The 27,334-nt window shown below is 42.0% G+C and overlaps 1 protein-coding gene across 6 annotated transcripts in view; it reads right to left on the reverse strand.

The window, feature by feature from the left end:
• The window catches only part of LOC115468681 (sciellin-like), a 189,761-nt gene that overhangs the window by 22,207 nt on the left and 140,220 nt on the right, over positions 1–27,334 (reverse strand). For all 6 annotated transcript variants that reach the window (XM_030200583.1, XM_030200581.1, XM_030200586.1 and 3 more), the window contains 5 exons: positions 25,823–25,879; positions 24,398–24,454; positions 19,449–19,508; positions 17,060–17,119; positions 3,971–4,030 (listed from right to left, as the gene is read on the reverse strand). In XM_030200583.1, coding sequence (XP_030056443.1) covers positions 3,971–4,030; positions 17,060–17,119; positions 19,449–19,508; positions 24,398–24,454; positions 25,823–25,879 — 294 coding nt within the window. The remainder of the gene's footprint in view (positions 1–3,970; positions 4,031–17,059; positions 17,120–19,448; positions 19,509–24,397; positions 24,455–25,822; positions 25,880–27,334) is intronic.

The raw sequence follows: 27,334 nt of genomic DNA on the forward strand, positions 1-27,334 counted from the left end.
ATTGAATGGCAGGTGGTGTCACAAACAATTTCATAAAACGGGAGGACTGTTAGAACATTATGTTGGATGACTGCAGTAGTCCAATTGGGCAGCAGGATGACAGGAGTCATGATAGTAAAAGAAGTTCACCAGAGCTATGGATTTTGTACACAAGTAGTAAGATTTTATACATTATGAAGTTGGAAAGTGGCATCTGGTGGGCTACTTTGAGGAGGGGTGTTATATGATCATATTTTTTAATGTCCAGTAATAAGTTTAATAGCAGTGTTTTGTATTAGTTGTAGACACTTGAGATTCTTAGCCTTGATTCCTTTACATAGAGTGTTGCAATAATCAAGTTGGCTAATGACTAGTGAATGTATAAGGATATTAAGTACAGAGAGGTGAAGTAAGCATCATATAGAACAAATCAAGTGAAACTTGAAAAATGACCATTTCACAGTTGAGGAGATCAGAGTAGTAAAAGAGAGAGAAAAAGAGAGAGTAGTCAACAGTCATCTAAAGATTCTTGTAGTACTAACTAGCAGAAGCAGAATAGAGCAGAGAAGGATGTGTATTATAAGTTTCTTTGCAGTGCAGTCTAAACTGTAAGATTTGGCAAAGGAGTGTAAAAACCAAATAGCATCTCTATAAATGTCTCCTGGGGAAACTAAATGTGATTTAATCCAAGAAACTTCTATCCTTCTAGTTGAATTAGTCTTAAGATCCTGAGGAATATCTTAGCTAGAGGCCGACTAAAACCGGTGGTTTTGGTTCTGGCTGAAACCAAATCTGGGGCAAAGTCTGCAGCTTGGTTTTGGCTGGAAATGAAGCCGAAACCGAAAAGGTGCACCTGCCACCCTAAATGGAAGATGCTGCTCCCCCACCTATGGAGAACGAATCCTTGTGGGACACCACTGCCACCCTCTGAGCACCCCCCCCCCCCCCCAGCATGAGTAGGCCCTCCACAGGCCTACCTCAACAAGCTCTGGTGGTCTAGTGGCCTCTTCGGGGGCAGGAAAGAATCCCACTCTTTCCTGCATGCTGCTCTGCCCATTGCCATTGCTGCCGCCACTGCTTTAAAATGGCTGCCTAGACTTCCTGTGGCAGCCTCACGAGACTGCTGCAGGAGGTCCCAGTAGTCAAATGTCAATGTTATGTTTATTAATCGCTATATCCCCTGATGAAGGGTTCATTGCGATTTACAAATAGAATTATCAATAAACAAAGTATTAATAAAATTTCAAGAAGACTAAAAACACTAACACTAAAAAGATACATTTTCAATTTTTTCCTAAAACTTAAGTAATTCAGTTCCACTCTGACATCAACTGGAAGAGAATTTCATAAGGGTATTAGTACAACTCCAAAAACAGTGTTAAATATCTGAAAAAAAAATCTTACCCAAATATAAAGGACAGAGAAGTAACTGCTTGATCAATCTTAAAGAAGAGCCAAATAAAGATGTAGAGGTTGAATTAATTAGAAAATAAGGGGTCAAGCCGTGAATTACTTGAAATAAAATACAAAAAGCTTTGAATCAAATACGTTCAGCTACCAGCAACCAATGCAAAATCTACATATAGCTAGAAACACTGGTAAATTTGTTAAGCCTAAAGATCAGTCTCATCGCTGTTCTCTGTATTAGCGGAAGTTTCTTAAGATATTGAGTATTAAGCGTTAGGTATAAAACATTAAAATAATTTTACAGAGTGGCAGTAAGCCCAACGTGGGCTTATCGCTCGCTCTTCCGGGACTACCACCGGCCCAATGTGGCCGCTAGTGGTAGTCCTGCCCCAAGTGCATGCCATTTTTGGGGGAAAACGAAAATCCCCAGAAATGGCTTGCACAGAAGTAACTGGGCATCGCTGCGCGTTGTCTGGTTACTGCCGGGTTAGAGCGGGAGCCCTTATCGCCATCTCAATGGGGGGCAGTAAGGGCTCCCCATCGCATGGCTATGCGGTAGGTGTTCTCTTACCGCATAGCCATGTGTGTCTGGGGGCTTTTTTCCACTGCGGTAAAAAGGGCCCTGGCATTCAGGAAAAATGGCCCCTGCCGCTAGCGAAAGGCCCTTTTTCCTGCAACTTTTTCCTGCAACAATATTACCCTTAACGGGGTAATATTAACATTTGAACTACACAAGCAAAAGTTTCTTTGGCGAAGAATGCACATATTAATCATAGTTGTCTCAATATAAAAAAAAAAAAATTCCCATAAAAGACTCATTTGTGAGTCATAAGATAATGAAGAGTCAAGTATGACTCCCAAAACTCGACTCTATTTCAAGCTTAAGAATGTTATTTTCTGCAATTTTTTATAGTGGACAGAATTATATCTTCTGGTCTTTTAAACCATAAGATCTTAGTTTTGTTTGAATTTAATTTAAATTTGTTCACAAATGCCCATATTGTATTCTATTAATTCCATTAATGATTATGTCTGATACATCAGAAATAATGTCTGGAACGAGTAAAAAAATATCGTCTGAAATTGGTACCGCATAACCAAGAGCGAATTTACAATCCTGTATATCCTTCAGGGATATACTACCCTCCATTGGGGTAGTTGTCTTTTTGATGACAGCCATCACTAGAGCATCCACCTTTGGTATCTTAAAACTTTCAAAGACTGAGATGCTTCTAGGGACCAAAGGCTCCACAATACTCAAAGATTCTGATGCTTGCAAGATCATTCCTGCAAGCTCCTCTCTAAAGAAAAGACAGACAGCGGAGAGATCATCATCTTTTGAAGCCCTCTTTCTTCTAAGGGTTCCAGGAAGGATGAAGCTCTATCCGTTCCACTAAGTATACTGCAGCAACTTGCTCATTCTCTCTCTCTTGCTTCTGGTAATACTGGCGCATCTTCCAATAATCTTATCCTTAGTTGTTTTGCATGAAAAGAGTACTGCCATAAACCTGAAGTGGTTAGGAAATCCTGTGACTGACACATAAGAGGATTTGTGAAGAAGAAGAACAATTCTGGAGAAAAACCAGAGTTGTTCTCTAGATCCTCTGTCCCTTGCCCTCCTGCATGGACAGGAAAAGGCTGAGCAAATGAGACCTCCTCTGAAAGAAAGAGAATATACTGCCTCCTGTAGATCAAAGAGCTCACAACAGGAATTAGCCACTTCTCCAGCTGTTTTATAAGTTGTTGCAGCTCTCGTGCTCCCCAAAAGGTTAAAAGACAAATTCTCCCCATGAAAGCACTAAAATTGTCACCGATGTTAGAGATGGAAGCAATGGACTCCCCTTCTCCCCAGGATTCAGGCTGAAGTAACCACCTGAACAAGACCTACTCTGAAAAGCCCCCAAGGCAGTGCCACTGTTGGTATAAAAAGTTATTCAGGTGGCAAGAGCAGCACCAGAGAAGTGCCTCACATTGCATTTCACTGGGCCCAACCACAACCTGTGGTTAGACACAAACAGCAAACACTTTAGGACGACTGGTTGTAGGGCTTTCTGGAACAACTCATGGCTGCAACCAAAAACCACCAACACACAGTTCCCAAATATAGTGTTCCCGATCCGATTTATAGATGAGTAGAGGCAAACGGTAAAAGCAGGTAAGGGAGGAGGAAGATAAATAAAGAAAAACAATGGGTCTATACAAGAGCTCTCTCCCGCTAAGGCCTCCATCAGTAGCCCTGAAGAAATTCCAGACAAAAACCATTATGCTTCAGAAAATCAGACTAGATGTATCTTGTTCATTATACTGATGTCATAGTCTACTCTTATATGTATCTTCTTTGGTCACCAATGACCTCGATGAAAGCATGAAATTAAGGTCAACAGAGACCTAATAATGCCATAGCATAGATATACATAATCAACTGGCAAGTACCAATTCCAAATGAGATCTAGGATCAGGATAACGTTATCAATCTATCACTAAAATGACTTGTCATATGTTTGAAACTCAATAACTAAAGAACTGCAGCCATCTTCAAACTAGCATGCAGCAAAGAGAAATCAAATCACACTGGAAGACTTACGTTTTGCCACGGTTCCTTACAGGGCTTTTTACATCAATGAGATTATCAAGGCCCCCATCTCTATAAAAAATAAATACAATAAAATCAGGACAGGTGAACAATGTTATCTTCGACTGTCAATTACTCTAGCTAGAATCTACATGGGACAAAAGTAACGCTTGTTTTAGAAAGAGAAAAGGAAAAGGGATAGGATTTGATATACCACCTTTCTGTGGTTACAATTAAAGCGGTTTACATATTAATATACAGGTACTTATTTTGTCGCTAGGGTAATAGAAGGTTAAGGGTCCCTTTTACAAAGAAGTGGTAGGGCTAACACGCAGATAGCACGTGCCAAATCGTCACTACCGCCGGGGTAGCAAGGGCGCCCAGAGGTAATTTTGAAGTTGTCACGCGCTGGTTTCCATGGTAGAAAATATTTTTCTATTTTCTACTGCAGGGGGCATTCCCGGCGGTAATCAGCAGTGCAACCACATTGGCATGGGCTGCATGATTACCACATGAGTAGTGAGTGAGCCCTTACTGCAAGGTCAATGGATGGTGGTAAAGGCTCAGGCAGTAAATAGCCGTGCACTACTTTTAAACTGTAGCACACAGTCATTTACTGCCCCCATTGAAAAAAGCCTTTTTTCCTAGCTATGGTAAAAAATGGCCCAGCGTGCACCAAAAACATGTGCCCATACTACCGCGGGCCACTTTATACCGCGGCTTAGTAAAAGGACCCCTAAGTGACTTCTCCAGCGTCACATGGAGCTGCAGTGGGAATCAAACCCAATTCCCCTGGTTCTCAGGCCACTGTACTAACCATTAGGTTAGTATCTGTAGAAAGGGAAATTCATACATCTGTGTCAGGACAAGGAGAATTCCTATGGTATTTTACAAGAGGCTCTGCTAAATTAGAGCCTCTTGTAAAATAGGTGAAGGATTACATGTGTATGTCCCTGCATGTGCGGTGGAACCAGTGATTTCAAAATACTGTATATGGGGAAAAACATGCAGTACCAACCGAGTTAAACATGGGAGCAGCTTTCTGAAATCACTTTAGATTGTACATTGGTGAATGAAAGCACAGCTGATAAACAAGATTCCAGCAAATTATATTCATAATAATAGCATTGAAAGGAGTATCCCATACTACAGCCTATTTTAATGTCCATAGATTTATTTAGTTAGTTCAACTTGTTAACTATGTTGAAATTATTGCTCCAGGCACTCAACACACATATCAACATAATAAATTACAATTAAATACAACATATGTTATAAAACAAATTAAACACAACTTAAAATCCAACTAACATAAAATTAAGTCATTGAAAGAAAAAAATAAACTATTGGTAGATGAGTTTTGCAGATACATCTTCTTTTAAAAAAACAGTTTAAGACACCTTTATTTGAGCTTTCTACTAGATGTTTCTTCAGAGTCTCATTAAGTGAGGCACTAGGTCAGGAGGTGGACATACTTTTTAAACAAGTCTGTTTCTGGCAAGACATTGTCATGATTTGGTTAATTTCATATTTCATACTAGTAAAAAAGGCCCGTTTCTGACACAAATGAAATGGGCGCTAGCAAGGTTTTCCTCGGCTCCCCTGCAGCCACCAATGTCCAGCGACCCTCCTCTCCCCCTGTGCCCACTGCAGCCACCCATGCCCAGTGAGCAGCCACCCATGCCCAGCGAACCTCCTCTCTCCCCTCCCCCCTTCTGCCACCCATGTCCAGCGACCCTCCTCTCTCCCCTGCCCCCCTGCAGCCACCCATGTCCAGCGACCCTCCTCTCTCCCCTGCCCCACCTCCAGCCACCCATGTCCAGTGACCCTCCTCTCTCCCCTGCCCCCCCTCCAGCCACCCATGTCCAGCGACCCTCCTCTGGACATGGATCAGCTGTGAGGCATGTTTTTTTTTCACCTGGGTTCTGAAGTTGACATCATAATGGCTACAGTGATGTCAGCCTGATCTACGGAGCCTAGCAGACCAACTTGGAATGAGCCACGGTCCCAGGCAAGTAAGAACGCTGGAGGTGAGAATTATTACATAGGATGCATCATAATGGGTCTAGTGACATCAGCTAGGGCTTCGGAGCCCATCTGTGAAGAAAGTTACGGGCACAGACAGGCAGACACATAGAATGTCGGAGGTGAGAATTATTATATAGGATATGTTTTGCTATAATTTGCTTAGATATAGACAAGCTAGAAAAATATGTTTAAATAAAGCTATGGGTTTATATTACGTTTTCCTTGTTATTGTAATGTAATGCTTGAGGGTAAACAGTTTCAATTTGTAGACCCAAAACAGTTAAAAGAATTCCTAGATGCTAGAGTGGAATTGAATGTTGTGTGCCCTCCCTAAATGCAGGCTGGGGTCTGAACCAGAGGTTGCAACCATTGTTCGTAATTATTGCTATATGTTTTATTTTTAAACTAGTAAAAAAGGCCCGTTTCCGAAACCAATGAAACGGGCGCTAGCATGTGGTTTTTTTTTTTGTGTGTGTGTATTTGGCACAGAGTTATTTTTTTTGTGTGTGTGTGTGTGTGTGAGGGTGCGGTGTGTCTGCAGGTTGTTGATGGAGGTGGTGCGTCGGTGTGCGGTTGTTTCGTTAGTTTGGCAGCCAGTCTCCAGCGATTCCTAGGCAGGGAAGGAGTACTCCTCCCCCTTCCTTGGTCGCTGTCTGCTGCTGGCTGGGTTGCGGGTAATCCTTCCAGCTGGGCCGCAGCTTGTCCTGTTCGCCCACGTTCCAGATGGTGACGGGCACGTTGTTTTCCGGCTCCTCTGACTCCATGTCAAGTGATCCCAAATATAGTCTGTGCTATAGGCCCTCTGGCACTCTTCAGTACTGGCATTAGGCATTTAAAAATTTCTCCCCCCCTCCCCGGTCTATTTTTGCACAGCAGGAATATTCTTCTCTCGTTCCAGCGATGGTTCTGTGCTCTCCGTGCTGCACAGATAATGAGCCATTCTGCTGGGGAATGCTCCTCCCTTATTGTCACGTAGTTTCATCTGATTGGTCCGTCTTACGTTGCCTAGTGTTGCCTGGGAACGGTGTTGTGATGGTCCTTTGTGTTTCAGAATGTTTAGGTTGTTTTTTCTGATTGGTCCGTCATGCGAGGGCGGGGCAGAGAGACATGGTCAGTGTTCTGGCTTCACCACCATGAATCCATGAACCCTTCCAGTGAGTGACTGAGTGACTTCAGAACGTTGTCTTCAGAACGTTGAGGGTGAGTTTTATTATAGTAGATTCTAAATTCTTGGATTCCAAATTTCCTAAACTTGTGGACAGAAAGGCTGTTAATGATATTTCCTTTTATTTCTTTTTTTGCCTCTTGTATAAATGCCGATTGCATACTCACGTATTGTGATGATATATTGAAATATATGAATAAAGAAATAATTAAAAAAATAAATAAAGCTATGGGGAAGGCACTGCTCAGTAATTCCAGAAGCTCTCTCATTACATTAGTACAGTATAAAGTTTAAAAAAATTTTAAGTGTTTGTAGTAAAACAACTGCACAGATATAATTAACCTTTGCATAATCATTATAAATATCTGAAATATTTCTATTCTTTTCTTGGCATTGTAAATGTTACGAGATCAATTAGAGGAAGGCTCAGCAAACTGGTATCAAATTCTTATACAAAAGAAAGTAGCATGGATATTAAAATGGAATGTTTATAAGCAACTTGAATGTGTAGAACACTAGTTTACATAAAATTACCCTCATATTCAAAGTCATGTATCTGGGTAGCAGATGCTGCTACCAGGATAAGTACCACTGACTGGGCCCATCCCTTGATTTTCAGCAGCATTATTCAGATGATGCCACTGAAAATCACTGCACACCACCTTGACACTATCTGGAGAGCACCAAGGCAGTCCATGAGCTGCCCTAACTTTCTATGATTAGCTATCTGGATAGCACTAGCAGTCACTGCTCAATCTAGATATTCAGCACCAGCCACTATCCAGATACCACGGCTGAATATCCAGGTTTATTTCCACTAAAGAGTGACCATCCTATGTGTCTATTTTTACCAGCACATACAAAGGTACTCCTGCCTTGGAACAAGTATAACTCTGTGTTGGAGCTTTTGGGTAGGCTATTTTATAAGGGTACATATGTTGCCTTTACAACACAAGTGCAACATATGCACTTATGTGCCTTGACTGCCTAGGCACCATTGTTCCTTCTAATATACACAACTACGCATGTTTGGTAAGAGTCCACGCAGCCATTCAGCCCCGCCGGACCTGTTTCTTACCACTCTACCAACCTCTGCTGCTGCTGCTTTCCTAAACCAGCAACAGCAGTGGCAAACAAAAATACAGCAATTGTGGGATCTTCCTGTACATACCAATGACTGCTGGCTCTGCCCCCCCCCCCCCCCCCCCCCCCGCTAACATCACTTCTTGGTTCGGGAAAGCAGCAGCAGTGGTGGAAGGTGTCAGGGGGCAGATGCTGATACAAGTGGGGAGGAGAGGGGGCAGATGCCGGTTGAAAGTGGAGTGGAGAGAGAGAAGGAGGCAGACATGGAAGTGAGTAGGGGAAAGAGGGGCAGACACTGGATGGAAGTGGGGAAGAGAAATAGAGGCAGATGCTGGATGGAAGTGGGGAGGAGAGAGAGGGAGCAGATACTGACCCACAATTACTTCTGCTTTGAAAAAATGTTTTATCAGTAGATTAAGAGCACTGCAATGACTGCACCAATGGCACCAAATATAGAAAATTTATATGTTGCACATTTTGAAGAGCTGTTTTTGAAAGATCATCCATTCATTCCAGAAATGAAGATGTATAAGAGGTATGTAACCCAGGTCTCATACAGTTCTAGATCCGCACCCAAGCACATAAATATACACCACTCATTCAGGCCATTCTCACCCCACTCAGGCCTGCAATCAGTCTCCAGTCAAGCTGGGAGTGGGTAGATGGTCCGGAATAGTGATCCAGGGGATTTGTGAAACACTTATCTATTAAGGGCTCCACTCGCTCTGTGGTCCAGGCAGTGCATCATTTCTAGCAAAAAAGGTGCCGGTACTCAAATGCTAGGCCACCCTTCAAGGGTGGGGTGATCACTGAGGGATCCACCCCACAATAGCCAGGCGCCCTGCAACCAGTCACAGAACCTATGACAAGGCAGAATTGATGTGTAGAGCCTGAGCTCTTTCATTAAAACTTGGGGTCCTTGGGTCAATTTTATCAGACAATGGAAAAGGTGCCAGTACTCAGTACCCCCCACAAAAAAAGCACTGGGTCCAGGAACCATTCTGTACTCCAGCAGCTTAAACAATAACTCAACTTTTATTGAACTTCCTGCAACAGGCAGGTGACAAATTGAATTTATCTCCAACAAGTCATTTCATTAGCTTCTAAATAAGTTAAATCCAGACTTCTGTCGCTCCTGGGGGGAACACCTTTAACACTGTCATTCTTGGGGTTATTTACAAGGCTATGTTCATATCAACAAACATCACCGTCCATGACTATTTTCATATCAACAAACACCACCATCCATGACTATTCTGGATGCCAGATGTACCTCAAGGGCTATATTTCTCCTTTCCTAAATCTCTGCACCTTGCAGGGCTACATCCCAGCCTTGAGCTGGAATCTTCCTGCCCTGAATCCTGTTTGCAGGCAGGACTCCTCAATCCTCCCAAAGCTCTGGCTCTTTTTCTAGTTACTGTGAATGGGAAAATAACTGCTCCTTAATTTTAGCCCAAATTTTACTTTGCAATCCAGGACCCCCTTTCTCCTCACTGATTACTTGGCAGGGATTTGTAGGTGATCCCAAGATCTCTAAGCAACCAAGGACCCTGGGTTTATAGAGGCAAAAACTTTTATTCCTCCAAACTCCTCCCAGAACTGTCATTCACCCAACATATGCACTATCTTTCTGCATCTGATTCTCTAATCACTCCCACTGAGCTGGGCTTCCACCCACCCAGGGACCTCCCAGTTACTCCCCTCATTGACTTTCATTAGTAATCCAAATTTAACAAGGGATTACATATAGATAATGTCTTTATCCTCTGGAAAGGCAATACTGACCAGCTTACTGACTTTTAAGAGACCCAAATCTAAAATTTTAAATGCAGTTTGATCAACATCAAGACATTCTCATCAAAAAGGCACATTGCTATTTCATTACCTCTATATATAGGAAGGCCACAGATAAGAATAATTATCAGCACTTCACAAGCTTTCATAATAGACAACTTAAAAATAATATCCCTATACAGCTAATTTTTGCACCTGTGCAGGCTCTGCTCAGAGCCACTGATACCCAAGCTTCTGCCTGGCCTCCAGATTTAGACATAGGGAATACCTATGGTGTTGTGTTCAGGAGGGCTCCTCAAGGGAAAAGGACAATGCAGAGAAGAACTCCTCAAGACAGGACATAAGGATGCCCAAGTTCCAGATGTAATTGGTACCCTTAGGTTTTCAAATTTGGCTCATGATATTCGTAAAATCATTTTAAAACACTAGCATATTTTACAGTCCCATGACTATTTCAAAGAACAACATCCTACTATTGCATACATACTAGAGAGCTGCACAGGAAGGGGGCTTGCAGCAATCCCGCAGGGATCCCCTCCAGGGCCACAGGACTCCCACGGTGATCCCCTCACGGACACAGGAATCTCGTTGGGATGGACGCAGGTCCTGCAGAGTTCCCGTGGTAGTGTAGCACCATGCCAGCCTACCTCCCTTGGCACTGCTTCAAACTCCTCCTCTTCCCCTGCATGGCAATCAGGCTCTGCAGAGACTTGAGCCATGGTGTGCAGGAAGTTGGGGAAGTCTCATGGGACTTCAAACCATGAGACTTCCCCAAAATTTCTGCACCATACGGCTCAAGTCTCTGCAGAGCCTGATCGCTGTGCAGGGGAAGAGGAGGAGTTTGAAGCAGCACCAGAGGTTTACCCAATGGTAATTGGGCAGCACTGCATGCTGCCCAGTTACCACCGGGTTAGCACGGGAGCCCTTACTGCCTCTATATAGGTGACAATAAGGGCTCCGGGAGTAAATGGCCATGCGCCAATGTGCTGACTTAGTGCGCAGCCATTTTCTTACCCTTTGGGAAAAAAACCTTTTACCTCCTGTGGTAAAAGGGGGCCTCGGTGGGTGGCAAACCCATGTGCTGACACCACCGCGAGACCCCTTTTACCGCAGCTTGGTAAAAGGACACCATAATTTATTAACCTGAAATATTGATGGTGTTCTTTACATATTCAATATTTCAAGTCTTCCTTCTCTAAGGCTTGTCAATCTTTTTGTAATTATGTGTTTGCATAATAATTCTCCTGTATCTATTTATTTGTACAGTTCAAAAGGATGAGTTTGTCTTTTAAAGTGTCATAGAGGTTTTAGCTTACATGGCTCCTTGCATTGTATTAACCAGCAGTTAGAGGAATTTTGGTGGTGCTACTTCGTCATCCCTTTCGGATGATTTAGATGTCAACTGATTCCATAAGTGTGACTCATACACACCCATGCATGTTACAAAGTTAGCATAGATGGGTTTGGCACCTTTTTAAATGGTACATCTATGGTGACACTCCTTTTTTCCAACGCATCTGTGCAGCTTACAGTTTAGAGAATATACGCTATAAAGGTTATGAAACCAGGTAAGATACAAATTCTCCTCGGTTTCATTCTGAGGACGGATTTTAGCATTTGTGGTTAAACACATCTTAATCCCGCGGTTAATAACTGTTTAAAGAATTTAAGATCTTTTATATACAAGTCTGAGATAATCATGAGGAACATGCACACACATACTGGGACCAGTGCTATTCAACATGTTTATAAATGATCTGGAAATCGGAATGAGTGAGGTGACTACATTTTCAGATGACACAAATCTATTGAAGGTTCTTAAAACACATGCAGACTGTGAAAAATTGCAGGAAGACCACAGTAAATTGGAAGAATGGGCATCCAAATGGCAGATGAAATTGAATGAGGACAAATGAAAACTGATGCACATTGGGAAGAATAATCCAAATCATAGTGAAGTGATGCTAGGGCTCACCTTGGGGGTCAATGCCCAAGAAAATGATCTGGGTGTCATTGTAGACACTATGCTGAACCCTTCTGCCTAGTGTGCGGCAGTGGCAAAAAAACCCCAACAAACATAATAAATAACACTGAGAATACTATACAGCACATGACTTGACAGCCTTCCGGAAGTTACTGAAGACACACCTGTTCAAAGAGACTTACAAAAAGAATCCTCCTTAATGACTTGATTCCAATCTATACCTGAACCAACTAATACTGATCCCTTCTCATCTGATTATTTTAATCATATTAACATTATTGATCATTATATCTTAACCTGCTCTCACTTTTATGTTATGTATATCATTCTATTGACCCTATTTATCTGATTTCTTACACATTAATATGTAACATTATGCCGAACCTCTTACTCTGTTTATGATGATGCCTTTCAACATAATGTAAGCCACATTGAGCCTGCAAATAGGTGAGAAAATGTGGGGTACAAATGCAGCAAATAAATAAATAAATAATGCCTCTGTATTGCTCCATGGTGTGACCTCACTCTAAAGTATTGCATTCAGTTCTGGTTGCTGTATCTCAAAAAAGATATACCAGAATTAGAAAAGGTTCAAAGAAGAGCACCCAAAATGATAAAGGGGATGGAACTTCTCTCATATGAGGAAAGGCTAAAGAGGTTAGAGCTCTTCAGCTTGGAAAAGAAATGGATGAGGGGAGATATGATTGAGGTCTACAACGAGTAGAAGTGAATCTATTTTTTACTCTTTGTACGTAAGACTAGAGGACATTCAATGAAGTTACCTGGAATACTTTTAAAACAAACAGGAGGAAATATTTTTTCATTCAACAAATAGTTAAGCTCTGGAACTCTTCGTTGGAGGATGAAACAGTGCTTATTTTATTTTTTATTTTATTTGTTACATTTGTACCCCACATTTTCCCACCTATTTGCAGGCTCAATGTGGCTTACATAGTACCATAAAGGTGTTCGCCAGTCAGTTGATAACAAATACAAGGTTATATTGTGATTGAATGAGGTAGTTGTGTATCAGGCATCATGTGGGTCGAAGGATATTGTCCAGTACAATCATTGGTTATGTTGTGTTGCTGGGTGTAGGGATTTACGTTGGATCGGTGGGGTAAGCCTTTTAGAAGAGGGTGGTTTTTAGTGATTTTCTGAAGTTTAGATGGTCATGGATTGTTTTCATGGCTTTTGTGAGTCCATTCCATAGTTGTGCGCTTATGTAGGAGAAGCTGGATGTGTGGGTTGTTTGGTATTTGAGTCCTTTGCAGTTTGGGTAACGTAGGTTTAGGTAAGATCGTGATGATCTGATTCTGTTCCTGGTTGGTGGACCTATGAGGTCTGTCATGTATCCTGGGACTACGAAGTAGATGATTTTGTGGACCAAGGTGCAGATTTTGAAGATGATCCATTCTTTGATTGGGAGCCAGTGTAGCTTTTCATGGAGGGGTTAGTGTGCTTAGTGTATCTGAGTTTAAAAAAAGGTTTGGACAAGTTCCTGGAGGAAAAGTCTGTCTATTGAGACAGACATGGGGAAGCCACTGCTTGCTCTGTGATTGGTAGCATAGAATGTTGCTACTATTTCAGTTTATGCCAGGTATTTGTGACTTGGATTGGCCACTGTTGGAAACAGGATACTGGGCTAGATGGAGTGAGCATTGAACCTAAGTAAGCGATGCTCCCAGTTTGTATGAGCGATCGTGCACGTGCTCATCTTAGAGGGAACACTGATGACAGCCACTCCAATTCTTATCACCCTATTAACTACATTAACACTTCTTTCAGATGAAACCTAGCAGGAGCAACCAAGGGAAAGATGAGTAGTGGAGTGCCTCAGGGATTGGTGCTGGGGCCAATTCTATTCAATATATTTGTGAGTGACATTGCCGAAGGCTTACAAGGTAAAGTTTGCCTTTTTGCGGATGACACCAAGATTTGCAACAGAGTGAACACCCCGGAGGGAGTGGAAAGTATGAAAAAAGATCTGCGGAAGCTAGAAGAACGGTCTAACGTTTGGCAATTAAAATTCAATGTGAAGAAATGCAAAGTGATGCACTTAGGGAGTAGAAATCCACGGGAGACGTATGTGTTAGGCGGTGAGAGTCTGATAGGTACGGACGGGGAGAGCGATCTTGGGGTGATAGTATCTGAGGACCTGAAGGCGACGAAACAGTGTGACAAGGCGATGGCCGTAGCTAGAAGATTGCTAGGCTGTATAGAGAGAGGTGTGACCAGCAGAAGAAAAGAGGTTTTAATACCCCTGTATAAGACGTTGGTGAGGCCCCACCTGGAGTATTGTGTTTAATTTTGGAGGCCGTATCTTGCGAAGGATGTTAAAAAAATGGAAGCGGTGCAAAGAAAAGCTACGAGAATGGTATGGGATTTGCGCTGCAAGACGTATGAGGAGAGACTTGTTGACCTGAACACGTATACCCTGGAGGAAAGGAGAAACAGGGGTGATATAATACAGACGTTCAAATATTTGAAGGTACTAATCCGCAAACGAACCTTTTCCGGAGATGGGAAGGCGGTAGAACTAGAGGACATGAAATGAGATTGAAGGGGGGCAGACTCAAGAAAAATGTTAGGAAGTATTTTTTCACGGAGAGCGTGGTGGATGCTTGGAATGCACTCCCGCGGGAGGTGGTGGAGAGGAAAACGGTAACGTAATTCAAACATGCGTGGGATAAACATAAAGGAATCCTGCTCAGAAGGAAGGGATCCCCAGAAGCTTAGCTGGTGGTGGGAAGCAGGGCTGGTGGTTGGGAGGTGGGGATAGTGCTGGGCAGACTTATACAGTCTGTGCCAGAGCCGGTGGTGGGAGGCGGGGCTGGTGGTTGGGAGGCGGGGATAGTGCTGGGCAGACTTATACGGTCTGTGCCAGAGCCGGTGGTGGGAGGCAGGGATAGTGCTGGGCAGACTTATACGGTCTGTGCCCTGAAAAAGACAGATACAAATCAAGGTAAGGTATACAGAAAAAATGGTACATATGAGTTTATCTTGTTGGGCAGACTGGATGGACCGTGCAGGTCTTTTTCTGCTGTCATCTACTTTGTTATGTTACTATCCTTGCTGCTTGCTAATCTGGAACTACTGCTGGGCTACCGCAGCAGCACAGCAGTAGTCCTTATCCCCAGCACATGCCACTTCTATGCCTCAGCGCGCCTCATAAACATACGCTGACATCAACACAGGCCCCTTTTATCACAGCTTGGTAAAAGGACCCTTTAATACCTTAGAGATTCATTCCTTCATCATGGTTTAGATCCCCACACTAGTTTTAGCACCCTAACAACCAGTAAGCCAAGAGGTAGGAGGCAGTTTGAATCGTGCACATCTCTAAAATGTGAGCCGCCATGTTTGTTAGCACAGCAGCCGGTAGCCACTTTGATTATGAGCACCAAATAACCATAAAGATTGATAGCCCTTTAGTTAAATAGCTGGTTTATTTTTTTTTTTTTTGCAATTAATTTCATATTTATATGTCTTTTGTTATTTAGAGGGTCTTTACTAAAGCTTACCTTGAGTTATCTGCAGCAGGGCCTATTTTATTCCTATGGGTCCTGCTGCAGATAACTAGAGCTAAGCTTTAGTAAAAGACTCCCGAAGTTCCCTAAGTTGGTCAGCATTGGACTTGGATATCTGGAGCACTCGTCTATTTGAGATACGTGTTTTGAATTTTTTTCTGGACAATAATTAAGAAGTGGTTTTTGGAAGGTTATGCACCAAATCAAGCTAATCCCTGAAATTATATTTAAGGCGCGGTGAATAGAGTGCATTAAATTGTACATGCGGCTAATTTACGCATGCTACTTAATTGAATCATGAGTCAATCAGTGAGGATAATTGGCCGATAACCAATTATCATCACTAATTGGCAATAATTGGAATTTACACATACTTCTTTTTAGGCGTATTTTAAAAAGAGGCAAGCATAAATCCTAACGCATGTAGCTGAAAAGGGGACACAGCCATGGGAGGAGTGTAGGCATGTCGGGGGCATTACTCATATTTCCACGCATTGTTATAGAATTCGGGGGAATGTGCCTACATTCAGGTACGAGAATTTATACCAGGTTTTCACTGGTGTACGTGGCCACGCCTAAATATAGGCGCATTCCCCCAGCCTATGCACTATTCTATAAAGCACATCTTAATGTAGACACACTTTATAGAATAGCACTATGTGCATTATTCTGACACGCCTACATTTTAGATGCGATTTACTGAATCTGGTCCTAAATGTTTAAGCCTGGGTGTTCTGAAGCTTTTCCTCCTATCCATTTGTTGTGGAGTTTATTATTATTATCATCATTTTTCTTATCATTAAATTTCAAACATTTTTAATTAACCTAGATATCTGACATTATATGAAGGGAGAATATATGAAAGGCCGTTAATTTACAAGATGCATCATAAGCAGGTCAAAGCAAACAAGTGACCCTAGTTCTAGAGGAGCATTAGGCTAGTTCAAGCATTTGCTTTCCTTTCTTCCTCCTGATATGGATTAAAGGCCCCCACCAAGTGACAACCAAAGGGTGAGCAATGTGAATGAGGACAGTGTATAGATATTTATTTGGATTTTGCTCACATCTTTTTCAGTAGTAGCTCAAGGTGATCTACATTCAGGAACACTGGGTATTTCCCTGTCCCCGGAGGGCTCACAATCTAATTTTGTACCTGAGGCAATGGAGGGTTAAGTGCCTTGCCCAAGACCACAAGGAGCAGAAGTGGAATTTGAGCTGGGCAACTCTGCATGTCAAGACCAGTGCTCTAACCACTAGGCTTGAACCAAACAACAAATTGAAGCCAACAGTGCCATTATGACAATGGTATGAAGGGAACATGCAGTAAACCATATGGTGATGTCCTGGGAACCTGCTGAGCACCAAATCAGACCTATGGCACAGCACAGCTTTATGAGGAATCTGATCCTGATACCCACTATTGAAATGAATATCTTTGCCCTATATGTGGCTGTGCAATGAGAACATCAGTGAGCAAGTGCAAGAGAGAGAAAAAAGATCTCAATTAGTAGACTTACCCTCTGTTATGATTTCCTGCAGTATTTTTTATTTCAATGAGATTGTCAAGATCATCATCTCTTAAAAACAGAAATGTAATTGGTGCAGGTGAGTAACATTACCTTCATGTGTCATTCATCATAGGTAAAAGCACGGCAATTGGAAAATCATGACCTGATGAACAGTAAATGGAGCTAAAACCTCTCACTGCCTGTCTCACTATTCTGCACAATGAAATCACAATTTTTATTTACATCCTTCTTTACAGGATGCTATGTTGGAGAGACAGGCCAAATGCTTAAGATGAGACTGAATCTACACAGACACCACATCAAAAACTATAGTGCTAGCCAGGGTGACACCTCTGTAGGACAGCATTTTGCCAGACCAGAGCACTGCACCAATGACTTTATGGTGAGAATACTAAAAGGAAATTTCAAAACCATCCAAGAACATGAAACATTTGAAGTTAAAATGATGAAATATTTTGGCACCCACCAGACAGGACTTAACAACGATCTGAGTTTCCTATCATATTCTAAACCATAAAATTATACTGCTTTATCACTCTCTGATCACCCATCCATCTCTCCCTGTTTCTCACCTTCCTCCCTACCCACCCCTACCTTCCCCATGAGACTGTCATTGGAATGCTTTTATGTTTCACAGATATATTCTGATATATGTCATCATTTGCTCTTTCTGAATTTCTGATCTGAAGAAGAAGAGTTACCTTCGAAAGCTCATCAAAAAATGTATTGTTAGTCCAATAAAAAAGGTATCATCTTATTTTCTTTCCTTTGTTTTGTTTCTATTTATTACCTTTAAAAGAGGACTAACAAGCTAACCTACCACTTTACCCAAGTAAAAAGAAAAAAAAAAAAGACATCCCCAGGAGAATAGTTTTGATGGAACTGGAGCTTAGCACATGCATATTTTATAAAACACATATGTTGGAGCACAGTTATATCTTCTATGGAACAGATGTATCTTTTTTTACTAATAGGGGTCAATGTCGGAAAATATTTTATCAGGCGCTTCTGTTGCCTTTATAAACTAGACTCCCTTTAGGACATTTCAAACGTGCCCTGCTATGAAATAACTCCCTAAATATTAGGCATGCTTTGACTGTGCTATATTCAAGTTTATCTGATTTATTGTATATCCTCCAACACAATTACCCAGATGGGATTATAGCCAAATAAGCATTAGGATACAAGAAATAATTCTATCCCTCGAAAAGAGAGGTAGTCCCAGATGTTGCATTTCACCAACAACCATGGATAAGGTTCAGGATGCAAGTACTGCAAAAGTCTGTATTCTCCTTCCAAGGACTGTCCCTGAGATTCTTGGTTTATAAGATACAGAAATCAAATTGGAGGAAAATCCAGAATAACTATGAACAAATGCTCCCAACATCAGGACAATAACTGGGACAGTTTGTGACTCAGCATGGAAATCCAAATGAATAAGACAGTGATTTCCAAATCTGTTTGGGGGGAACCCCAGCCAATTCGGTTTTCAGGATATCCATAATGAATATGCATGATATAGATTTGCATACCAAGGGGGCAGTGTATGCACATCGATCTCATGGATATTTATTGTGGATATCTTGAAAAACTGACTGGCTTGGGTTCATCCCAGGACAGGTTTGGGAATCACTGGAATAAGATAATTATCATAACAGTGTTTTTCCTCACTTAGCATCATATGGGGGAGGGGGGGTCTTACTAACAATTAGCACGTTATCTGCAGCAGGGCCCATAGGAATAAAATGGGTCCTGTGGTGATAACGTTGTGCTAATTTAATAAAAGACCCCCATAATTTGTAATAAATATGAAATTAAATGTTCAGGCCTTTTATTCACTATAATTTGTAGGGAAGCAAAGATAGTATGCATATAGTACATTTCAATAGGACAGTTCCCTGAATATGTATATATATTTTACAGCATGAAAAAAATGATGCCACTGGCCATATATGTCAAGATATTTGTTCATTTAGCATCACATAAATTGTACAAACTCAAAGCCACAGTGAATGAAAGAATTGTAGAATGAGTACCTACATTGCAGTCTCATTCATTTTACAAGTTTTTGATGTAGTTCTGAATGAAATCTAAGAGTCTATTTTCAGAAAAAAAGGACTTGAAATGCAGCATATCATTAGGTTTTTTGATTTATTAAAACATGCCACTAAATAAGTATCTTAGGGGAGAAGTTATCAATGTAGGCTACCATTAAGATGTGTTATTTTACTGGTAACTCGTTATTAGTAACTAGGTCTCGTTGCATAAAATGGGACCCGTGCTAAAATAGTGGGAGCTAGTGGTAAAATAACACTTCTTACTGGTAGCCCACATTGATAATTACACCTCTTACTAAATAAGAAGGAATGAAATATACCTTTTCCTGCTTCTTCCAGCGCTGCTTTTGATTTCAATGAGATTATCAAGTTCTTGGTCCCTTTAAAAAAAGAAAGAAAACAGAGGTTGCTTAGCAAAAATGACAAAAGCTGTTTACCAAACTGTTGCATTTAACAAGGTCTGCCTGCCTAGGATGATGTGAAACTATACAGAAGCAGGGAAGCTTTGCCTTTATACCACTACTAGCGGTGTGGGCTCTGCTCTTTTAGTTACACACCATCTAAGGGGTCCTTTTACCAAGGTGCGCTGAAAAATGGCTTGCGGTAGTGTAGGCGCTTGTTTTGGGTGAACGCAGATCCATTTTTCAGCGCGCCTGCAAAATATGCCTTTTTAAATTTTTGCGAAAAATGGACATGCGACAAAATAAAAATTGGCGCGCTTCAATTTTGGGCCTGAGACCTTACCGCCAGCCATTGACTTAGCGGTAAGGTCTCAGGTGTTAACCATGCAATAATGACCTACGCGCGTCAAATGCCACTTGGTGCGATTTGGATGTGCATATCAGACACGCGCAAAAAATGAAATTACCGCAAGAGCCACAATGTAGCCGGGTAGTAACTCCAAATTGGCGCATGCTGAGCTTACGCGGCTTAGTAAACGGGCCCCTCACTTTTTGCAGTGCTTTGAAGTGAGGCTTCATTGTTAGTGCAGTGTAGCTTTTATATCTCTTAAGTGCAGTAGGCAATTTAGTAAATGACAGCAAGGCAATTCAGACGGCTTCTTTTGTAGTAATGGAAATGCTGCAGAATTCCCAGAAATAGCTGTGGAAAATCAACACACCACCCAGGGGAATCCTTCTGTTTTAAGTGATGGACACAATAAAGGTCTTATAATATCAAACAAGCAGGCCCACTCATTGTGTCTGTGAAATAATTCATAGTTCATACTCAGAGCAGTGAAAAAGAGCAGGGCAGCTGGAGAGGGCTAAAGCCAAGTGCCCCGAATGTTGGCGCCCCTCTGCCCTGCATACCCTGCTTACTGCATTCCGCTGGCCCTGATTTCGCCTAATTAAACACACATTTTACATAGCATTTATTTTACAGGTAAGTGTGCACATGGCGAAGGAACAGGCATATCTATGCCATTTAGATCCAAGCCGCAACACGCTACCTCAGGACAACACTGACATCAAAATCTTCCTTAATGAGTTGGACCCAACCACGGGAGAATACCTGGCTGACCGAACCTGGTTAAAATTCGCCCTCCTTACCGTCGATGCAGTTGCACAGGCTATCAGCAGGTTCTCCAACACTCACTGTAAACTAGATACGTGTCCCAACTACCTAATGAAATCCGCCCCTGACCGCTTCATAGCAGACCTCACATCCCACCTAAACTACATGCTTCAGCAAGGTCTCTTCCCTAAGGAAAATGGCAATATCCTACTCACTCCGATACCAAAAGACACCATGAAAAAAAACAAATGAAATCACTAACTACCGTCCAGTAGCATCCATTCCGTTGTCAGTCAAACTGATGGAAAGCATGGTAGCCAAACATCTTACAGATTATATAAACAAATTCTCAATATTGCATGAATCACAGTCAGGTTTTCGCCCCCTCCACAGCACAGAAACAGTACTACTCACTCTCCTAGCCAAATTTAAGCAGGAAATAGCAATAGGCAAAAACATCCTCCTCCTCCAATTCGACATGTCTAGTGCATTCGACATGGTAAACCATAATATATTAATAAGATTACTAGATAAGTTCTGGATTGGTGGAAACCTACTTAGCTGGATCAAGGGTTTCCTAACCACAAGAACATATCAAGTAAAATCAAACTCAAACATATCATTGCCGTGGAAAGCAGACTGCGAAGTACCACAAGGATCACCGCTATCACCGATCCTCTTCAACCTAATGATGACCCCACTAGCCAAGTCCTTATCCAACCAAGGCCTTAACCCTTTCATCTATGCAGACGATGTCACACTATTCATTCCTTACAAATCTAAACTGACTGAAATCACCAACAAAATCAAGATCAGCTTGAACATTATGGACTCTTGGGCAAATGCATTTCAACTAAAACTAAACAAAGAAAACACACACAGTCTCATCCTCTCATCCCTACACAGCACGGACAACCCCACTATTATCAACACCCCAGAATACACCCTCCCTATCTCAGACAGCCTGAAAATCCTCGGCGTTACAATGGGCCGCAACTTAACACTACAGAGCCAAGTGACATCCACAACGAAGAAAATGTTCCACTCAATGTGGAAAATCAAACGCGTGAAACAATTCTTCCCGAGGGGAACATTTTGCAACCTGATACAATCAATGGCACTAAGCCATGTAGACTACTGCAATGGAATTTATGCGGGATGCAAAGAACAAACCTTAAAGAAACTTCAGACCGCTCAAAACACAGCAGCTAGGCTTATATTTGGAAAAACGCAATTTCAAAGTGCAAAACCCCTTCGCGAAAACTACACTGGCTCCCAATCAAATAATGCATTGCTTTCAAAATCTGCAGTCTGCTTCACAAAATTATCTACGGTGAAGATCCGGGATACATGACAGACTTGATCGACCTACCAACTAGAAACACATCTGAATCAACATGAACGTACCTAAATCTGCACTACCCAAGCTGCAAAGGACTCAAATACAAATCAACTTACACGTCCAGTTTTTCCTACATAAGCACACAACTGTGGAACACATTATCAAAAGCCTTGAAAACTACGAACGACCACCTAAACTTCCGGAAAACACTAAAAACTAACCTGTTTAAAAAGGCATACCCTACCGATCCAACATAAATGCCTGATCTTTGCAACACAACAAAACTAAAGAACGTAATGGACATAACACAACTCTTCTGCTGTACGATTCCCTAGTGTGGCTGTGCCACATGAACTTTATCTTACCACAACATCACTTTGTATTCGTTTACACCGGAGTCTGTAACACCTCTCAGGTACTATGTAAGCCACATTGAGCCTACAATTAGGTGTAACAAATAAATAAATAAATAAATAGCAGCAGCTCTATGGCTGGCCTAACTGCTCATGCTTAAATTATAGGCACATATTTCACCTGTGCCGCTGGTATTCTATATAAGAAAGCTGTACCTCTATAAAGTTAGGCACAGTTTATTGAATAGCGCTTACACCCAGGATTCATGCCTAACTTTAGGTGTGGCCATTTGCACCAACTGAAACGTGGTGCAAATGTATGCATCTAAATTAGGTGCATATACCCGTTATTCTATAACAATGCACATTAATTTTAGGAATGCCTTGTTATGCCCATGATCCTCCCATTTCTACGCCCCCTTTTTCAGATTTGTGCGTAAATTTTAGGTGCGGATCCCTGCATGTAAATGCTAATTAAACCTAATTAGTGTCAGTAATTGCTTGTTAAAAAGCCAATTATTGGTGCTCGTTGGCTCATCATTCAATTAAATTGCATGTGCAAATTGTGCGCACACCCAAATTTGCACGTGCAATTTTTGGCAACCTTTATAGAATTAGGGGGTAAATACATAGCTCCAATATTTAGGTGTGAAAGCATCGGCCATTTGCAGAATTAATAATTATTTGTTACATTTGTATCCCACATTAATGTAATATCAACAGGAAAATAATGTGAAATCATGTAAATATTGTGAAAATTTCAATGGGACATTTAAAATAATGCATGTAAGAATATGTGAAATGTAGCAATTTCATTTTTCAAATGAGTTCCAAAGCTGAAATGTCCACTTTTGCTGTCAATTTTTTGAAAAATTGACAGATTAATAACCACATTTTACGTACTTACGTAGAAGGTTGTGATAAGAATTTAGACATCCAGCATTTAACAACAGGCTCTGCCAAACACGGGCAGGCACAGCTTGAGCAGCCTTTTTACAAATATATACATGAAAAAAAATGAGAGACAAGGACCCGGCAGCACAATATCCACATGTACATGGCACCTCTTCCACATGCAGCCATCTCATTTTAAAAACCTTGACTTATAAATGACACCATAATTTTAATTGGTTTTCATTTTGGAGTTAAAAATAAACAAGACATTAAGAATTACTTCCTTAATCCCTCATCTAAAGTCCTGGCTGACACAAGTACTTCTGAGTTGGTGCAAAATCCGATGTGGAAATTTTTCCCATATACCTGTACTCCATAGTAAAATGGGGAACACCAGCATAGATTTTTGTTTTACCCAAACCACGCCCAAACTATACCCCCTTGAAATCTGCATGTAATAGTAGCTTTCTAAAATCACTATTTACACGTGTATGTGATCTAGAGGTTGACTGAATTTCAGTTTTGGTGCCAAAACCAGCCTAAAATTTGGATTCAACCATATTTCAGATTTAGTCAAAAATGCCAGAGCATTTTCAACTGAAATTGAAATTCCCCCTGACTAGAATCTGCGCCCATTCTCTTCCCCTCCAGATAAAAAGAACCACTGAAGATCTTGGCAGCCATTTTCATGCCAGAGACGGCAGGGCCAGAAACAACTGGGGATCACTCCTGTCCTAGTTATGCCACTAGACCATCAGGTTTTAAGGTAGGCCCGTATTGGCTCATAGGTGGGTCTGGGAAGGGGGCTCTGTCTGGTTTCAGGAGGGAAGGGAGGTTCTGTCTGGTTACAGGGGAGGGAGTACACTTTTAGAGGGGTGGGGTGGGGCCAGTTTTGTTTTCAGCTTCAGTTTAGGTTTTGGCTAAAACCGGAGATGCGAGTTTCAGCCACAGAATCGGTTTCAGCCAAAACTGAAAAATGTGGTCTCTAATGTGATCTACACATATAAATGCCACTTTTCTAACTTAACTACCTGAGAATGTCAATAAAACATAAAAACAACTGTCGTTTCTGCTTTGGTCTGACAAAGCAGTATCATGTCGACTGTCTTATAAAGTCTAACCACAAGTCAAAATGGAAAACAAGAGGAAGCAATGTCAGTCTTACTTTGACCTAGCTTTCGCAGTGCTCTTTACTTCAATTAGATTATCCAGATCTTGATCCCTTAAAAAAGAAAATAAGGGTTAAGAAGGTAAAATGTAGGTGAGTTAGTGGAGAAGGAATGGATCAGGGAGAGGGGGATAGAGGTGGGCTATCTTCCCTTTACAGTTGGGTACCCAAGAGATAGGCTATCTTCCTTATTACTTTCATAGGCTACCCAGGACTCACAGGTTCGACTCAGCATGTCAGCTGTAACAAATCAAATGCCTACAATGGTGTGTGGAGCAGAACCTCAGAATGAGAGTAGACTGCATTGAAGAGTTAGCCATAAAATAAACCAGGACCACATTCCAGAGACACTGGGATTGTTAGATTTCAGGACATCTAAGGCAGAAGCAACTCTTAAGGCAAACCTTGAAGTACCAGGTGGGGGCATCCAGGGTCGGAACAAAAAAGAGCAAGTAGGAAAGGTGACTGGGAGGTGAAGAGGCCAAATGTAATAAAAATAGGAAAAAGAGGAGAAGAAAAAAAAGAGGAAGAAGAGGCGCTTTCAGGGCCAACATTAGGGGGATGCAAACAGGGCACTTACCCAGGGCTCCTATTTCACAATAAGCCCCAAGCCTGCGCAAAACCTAAGGCAACATGGCCTATTGGTGGCATATTAAATAGTTTTAAATAAATATATACATTTTTAGAAGGCTTGTGCTCAGTTCAGATATTATTGCTAAGCACAATTTTTGAGAACAGAAGAGGTAGTTTAGGGGTTTGATCTAGATCAACAGGCAAATTGGGAGGTGGATGGGTCAGAGGGCTATCTGGCAGGTCAGACAAAAGTGGCCTGATCTGGAGTGTGCTGACTTGAATGGGATGGCTGGAGTTCATTTGTCTGAGGTGGGGCAAAGCTGTTTTCCAATGACTGACAGGAGGCATTGGAGCACATCGTTCAGCCTTAGGCACTATAGGCCACAGCAACTGCTCTGTGCCTGGGACAGGTTACTTGAATCTGTTTGCATTTTGAAATAAGGTAGAAGTATTCGTGATGATGTGATATTCTTGCAGCCTTCTGGCTTTGGAGGAGGGAGGAGTAGACAGTCATGGGAATATAGTACGGTACAGTAGTCATATCTAGAGGGAGGGTAAGGAGGTCCAGTTTGTAATTGTAGTATTTCTTTGGCTAACTGGCAGCTTGTTGACTGATGAGGAACCATTCAGCTAGTAATATAGCAAATGGTTTCTTTCCTCAATGGCTGTATCAGCTGTACAGGCTTGAGCATTGTGAGTGGGTTGCACCCCCACAGTGTATTGTTAATAAGGCTGAAGTCTACATATCATCCCAATGAGGAGAAGGGGGGAACAATCCATCCAAACTACACCAGTAAACTGTCTATCCACAAGTCAAAAAGAAAAAGGAGGATGCAAAGTCAGCCTTACTTTCCGCTAGGTTTCACAGTATTCTTCACATCATTTAGATTATCCACATCTTGGCCCCTTTCAGAAGGAAAAAAGTATAAGTCAGTAACAATATGCTTGACTTTCAACTAGAACTATCAAATTCAGGTAAGTTTTACATTTGTAGAAATCAAAAATGGCATCTGTTTGAATGTAAACTTTTCTTCCAAGTTTTGGGTATCTCAAAATATTAATAGCATGTTACAGTTCTTTCTTAAATTAAAACATTTATTTCTGAAAATCAATTACTTCTACCTTCTACTGGTTTTCAGGATATCTCTGATGATCATGCATGAGCATAGGAGCCAACTTTTCAAAATGATTGGGGGTGCTGACATTGTTTTTTTTTTTACTGGTGGTGCATTCCCCCTCCCCCTCACCCCCTCCTCTCCCCCTCCCCCTCCTCCCCCTCCTTTCCCCTCCCTCTCCTCCGAGTTCCAGGCTCCCCTCCCTCTCCTCCGAGTTCCAGGCCCCCTCCCTCTCCTCCAAGTTCCAGGCCACCCCTCTCCTCCGAGTGCCAGTCCCAACCCCAGCCCGACCTCTTCTCCCACAGCAGTCCTCCACCCTCGGCTTCCTGCGTGCCGCCAAGAATTTAAAACTCATCTTACCGCAAGGTCCCGGCGGCAGCATTGAAAGGCGAACAGGCTCGGCGCTTCAGCCTTCCCTTCTCTCTCAGCTCTGGTCCCGCCCTTGCGGAAACAGGAAATGAGGGCGCGACCAGAGCTGAGAGAGAAGGGAAGGCTGAAGCGCCAAGCCTGCTCGCCTTTCACTGCTGCCACCGGGACCCCTGAGGTAAGATGAGTTTTAAATTCTGGGCGGCACAAAGAAAGGCGAGGGCAGAGGACTGTTGAAGGAGAAGAGGGCGGGCAGGTCGGGCTGGCTGGGAACTTCCAGCGGGTCAAATATTGGGGGGTGGTCGAGCACCCACAGCACCCACGGAGTAGGCGCCTATGTGCAGGAGATAGATTTGCACACAATGAAATGCAAGCAAACTGATGTCATATCACTGTGTATATCCTGAAGACCAGATTGGCATCCTAGAGCTGAAGCAGGCCACAAGCCAGTCAGGTTTTCATCATATCCCATATGTATGAGATAGATTTGCATGCCCACTGCTCCCATGGAATGCAAAGTTTTCTCTTGTGTATATATTATGAATATCCTGTAAATCTGACTCATCCGAGCCCCAGGAAGACAGCTGAAATCCAGCCAGAAAAGTCTCTTAAATATTCCTATAGTGCATATAGTGAGACAAGCAGGCAAAGTTTTCTTTTGTTTAGCCTCCTGTGTTATGGAATTTTAAAATTTTATTTGGGTTGGGTTTTTGTTTTGTTTCAGGAACATCATCAATAGAGCACTTACCCTTGGATTGTATTTATGGCACTCAAAATTGCATGCAGAATTTTGGGCATGCACCCAATTTGTGCACGCAATTTCATTAATGAGCCAATTAGTGTCAATAATTGGCTGTTAACAATCAATTGTTGGTGCTAA

The sequence above is a fragment of the Microcaecilia unicolor genome, chromosome 4 (genome assembly GCF_901765095.1).
Source record: "Microcaecilia unicolor chromosome 4, aMicUni1.1, whole genome shotgun sequence".
In the NCBI taxonomy this organism is placed as follows: Eukaryota; Metazoa; Chordata; class Amphibia; order Gymnophiona; family Siphonopidae; genus Microcaecilia; species Microcaecilia unicolor.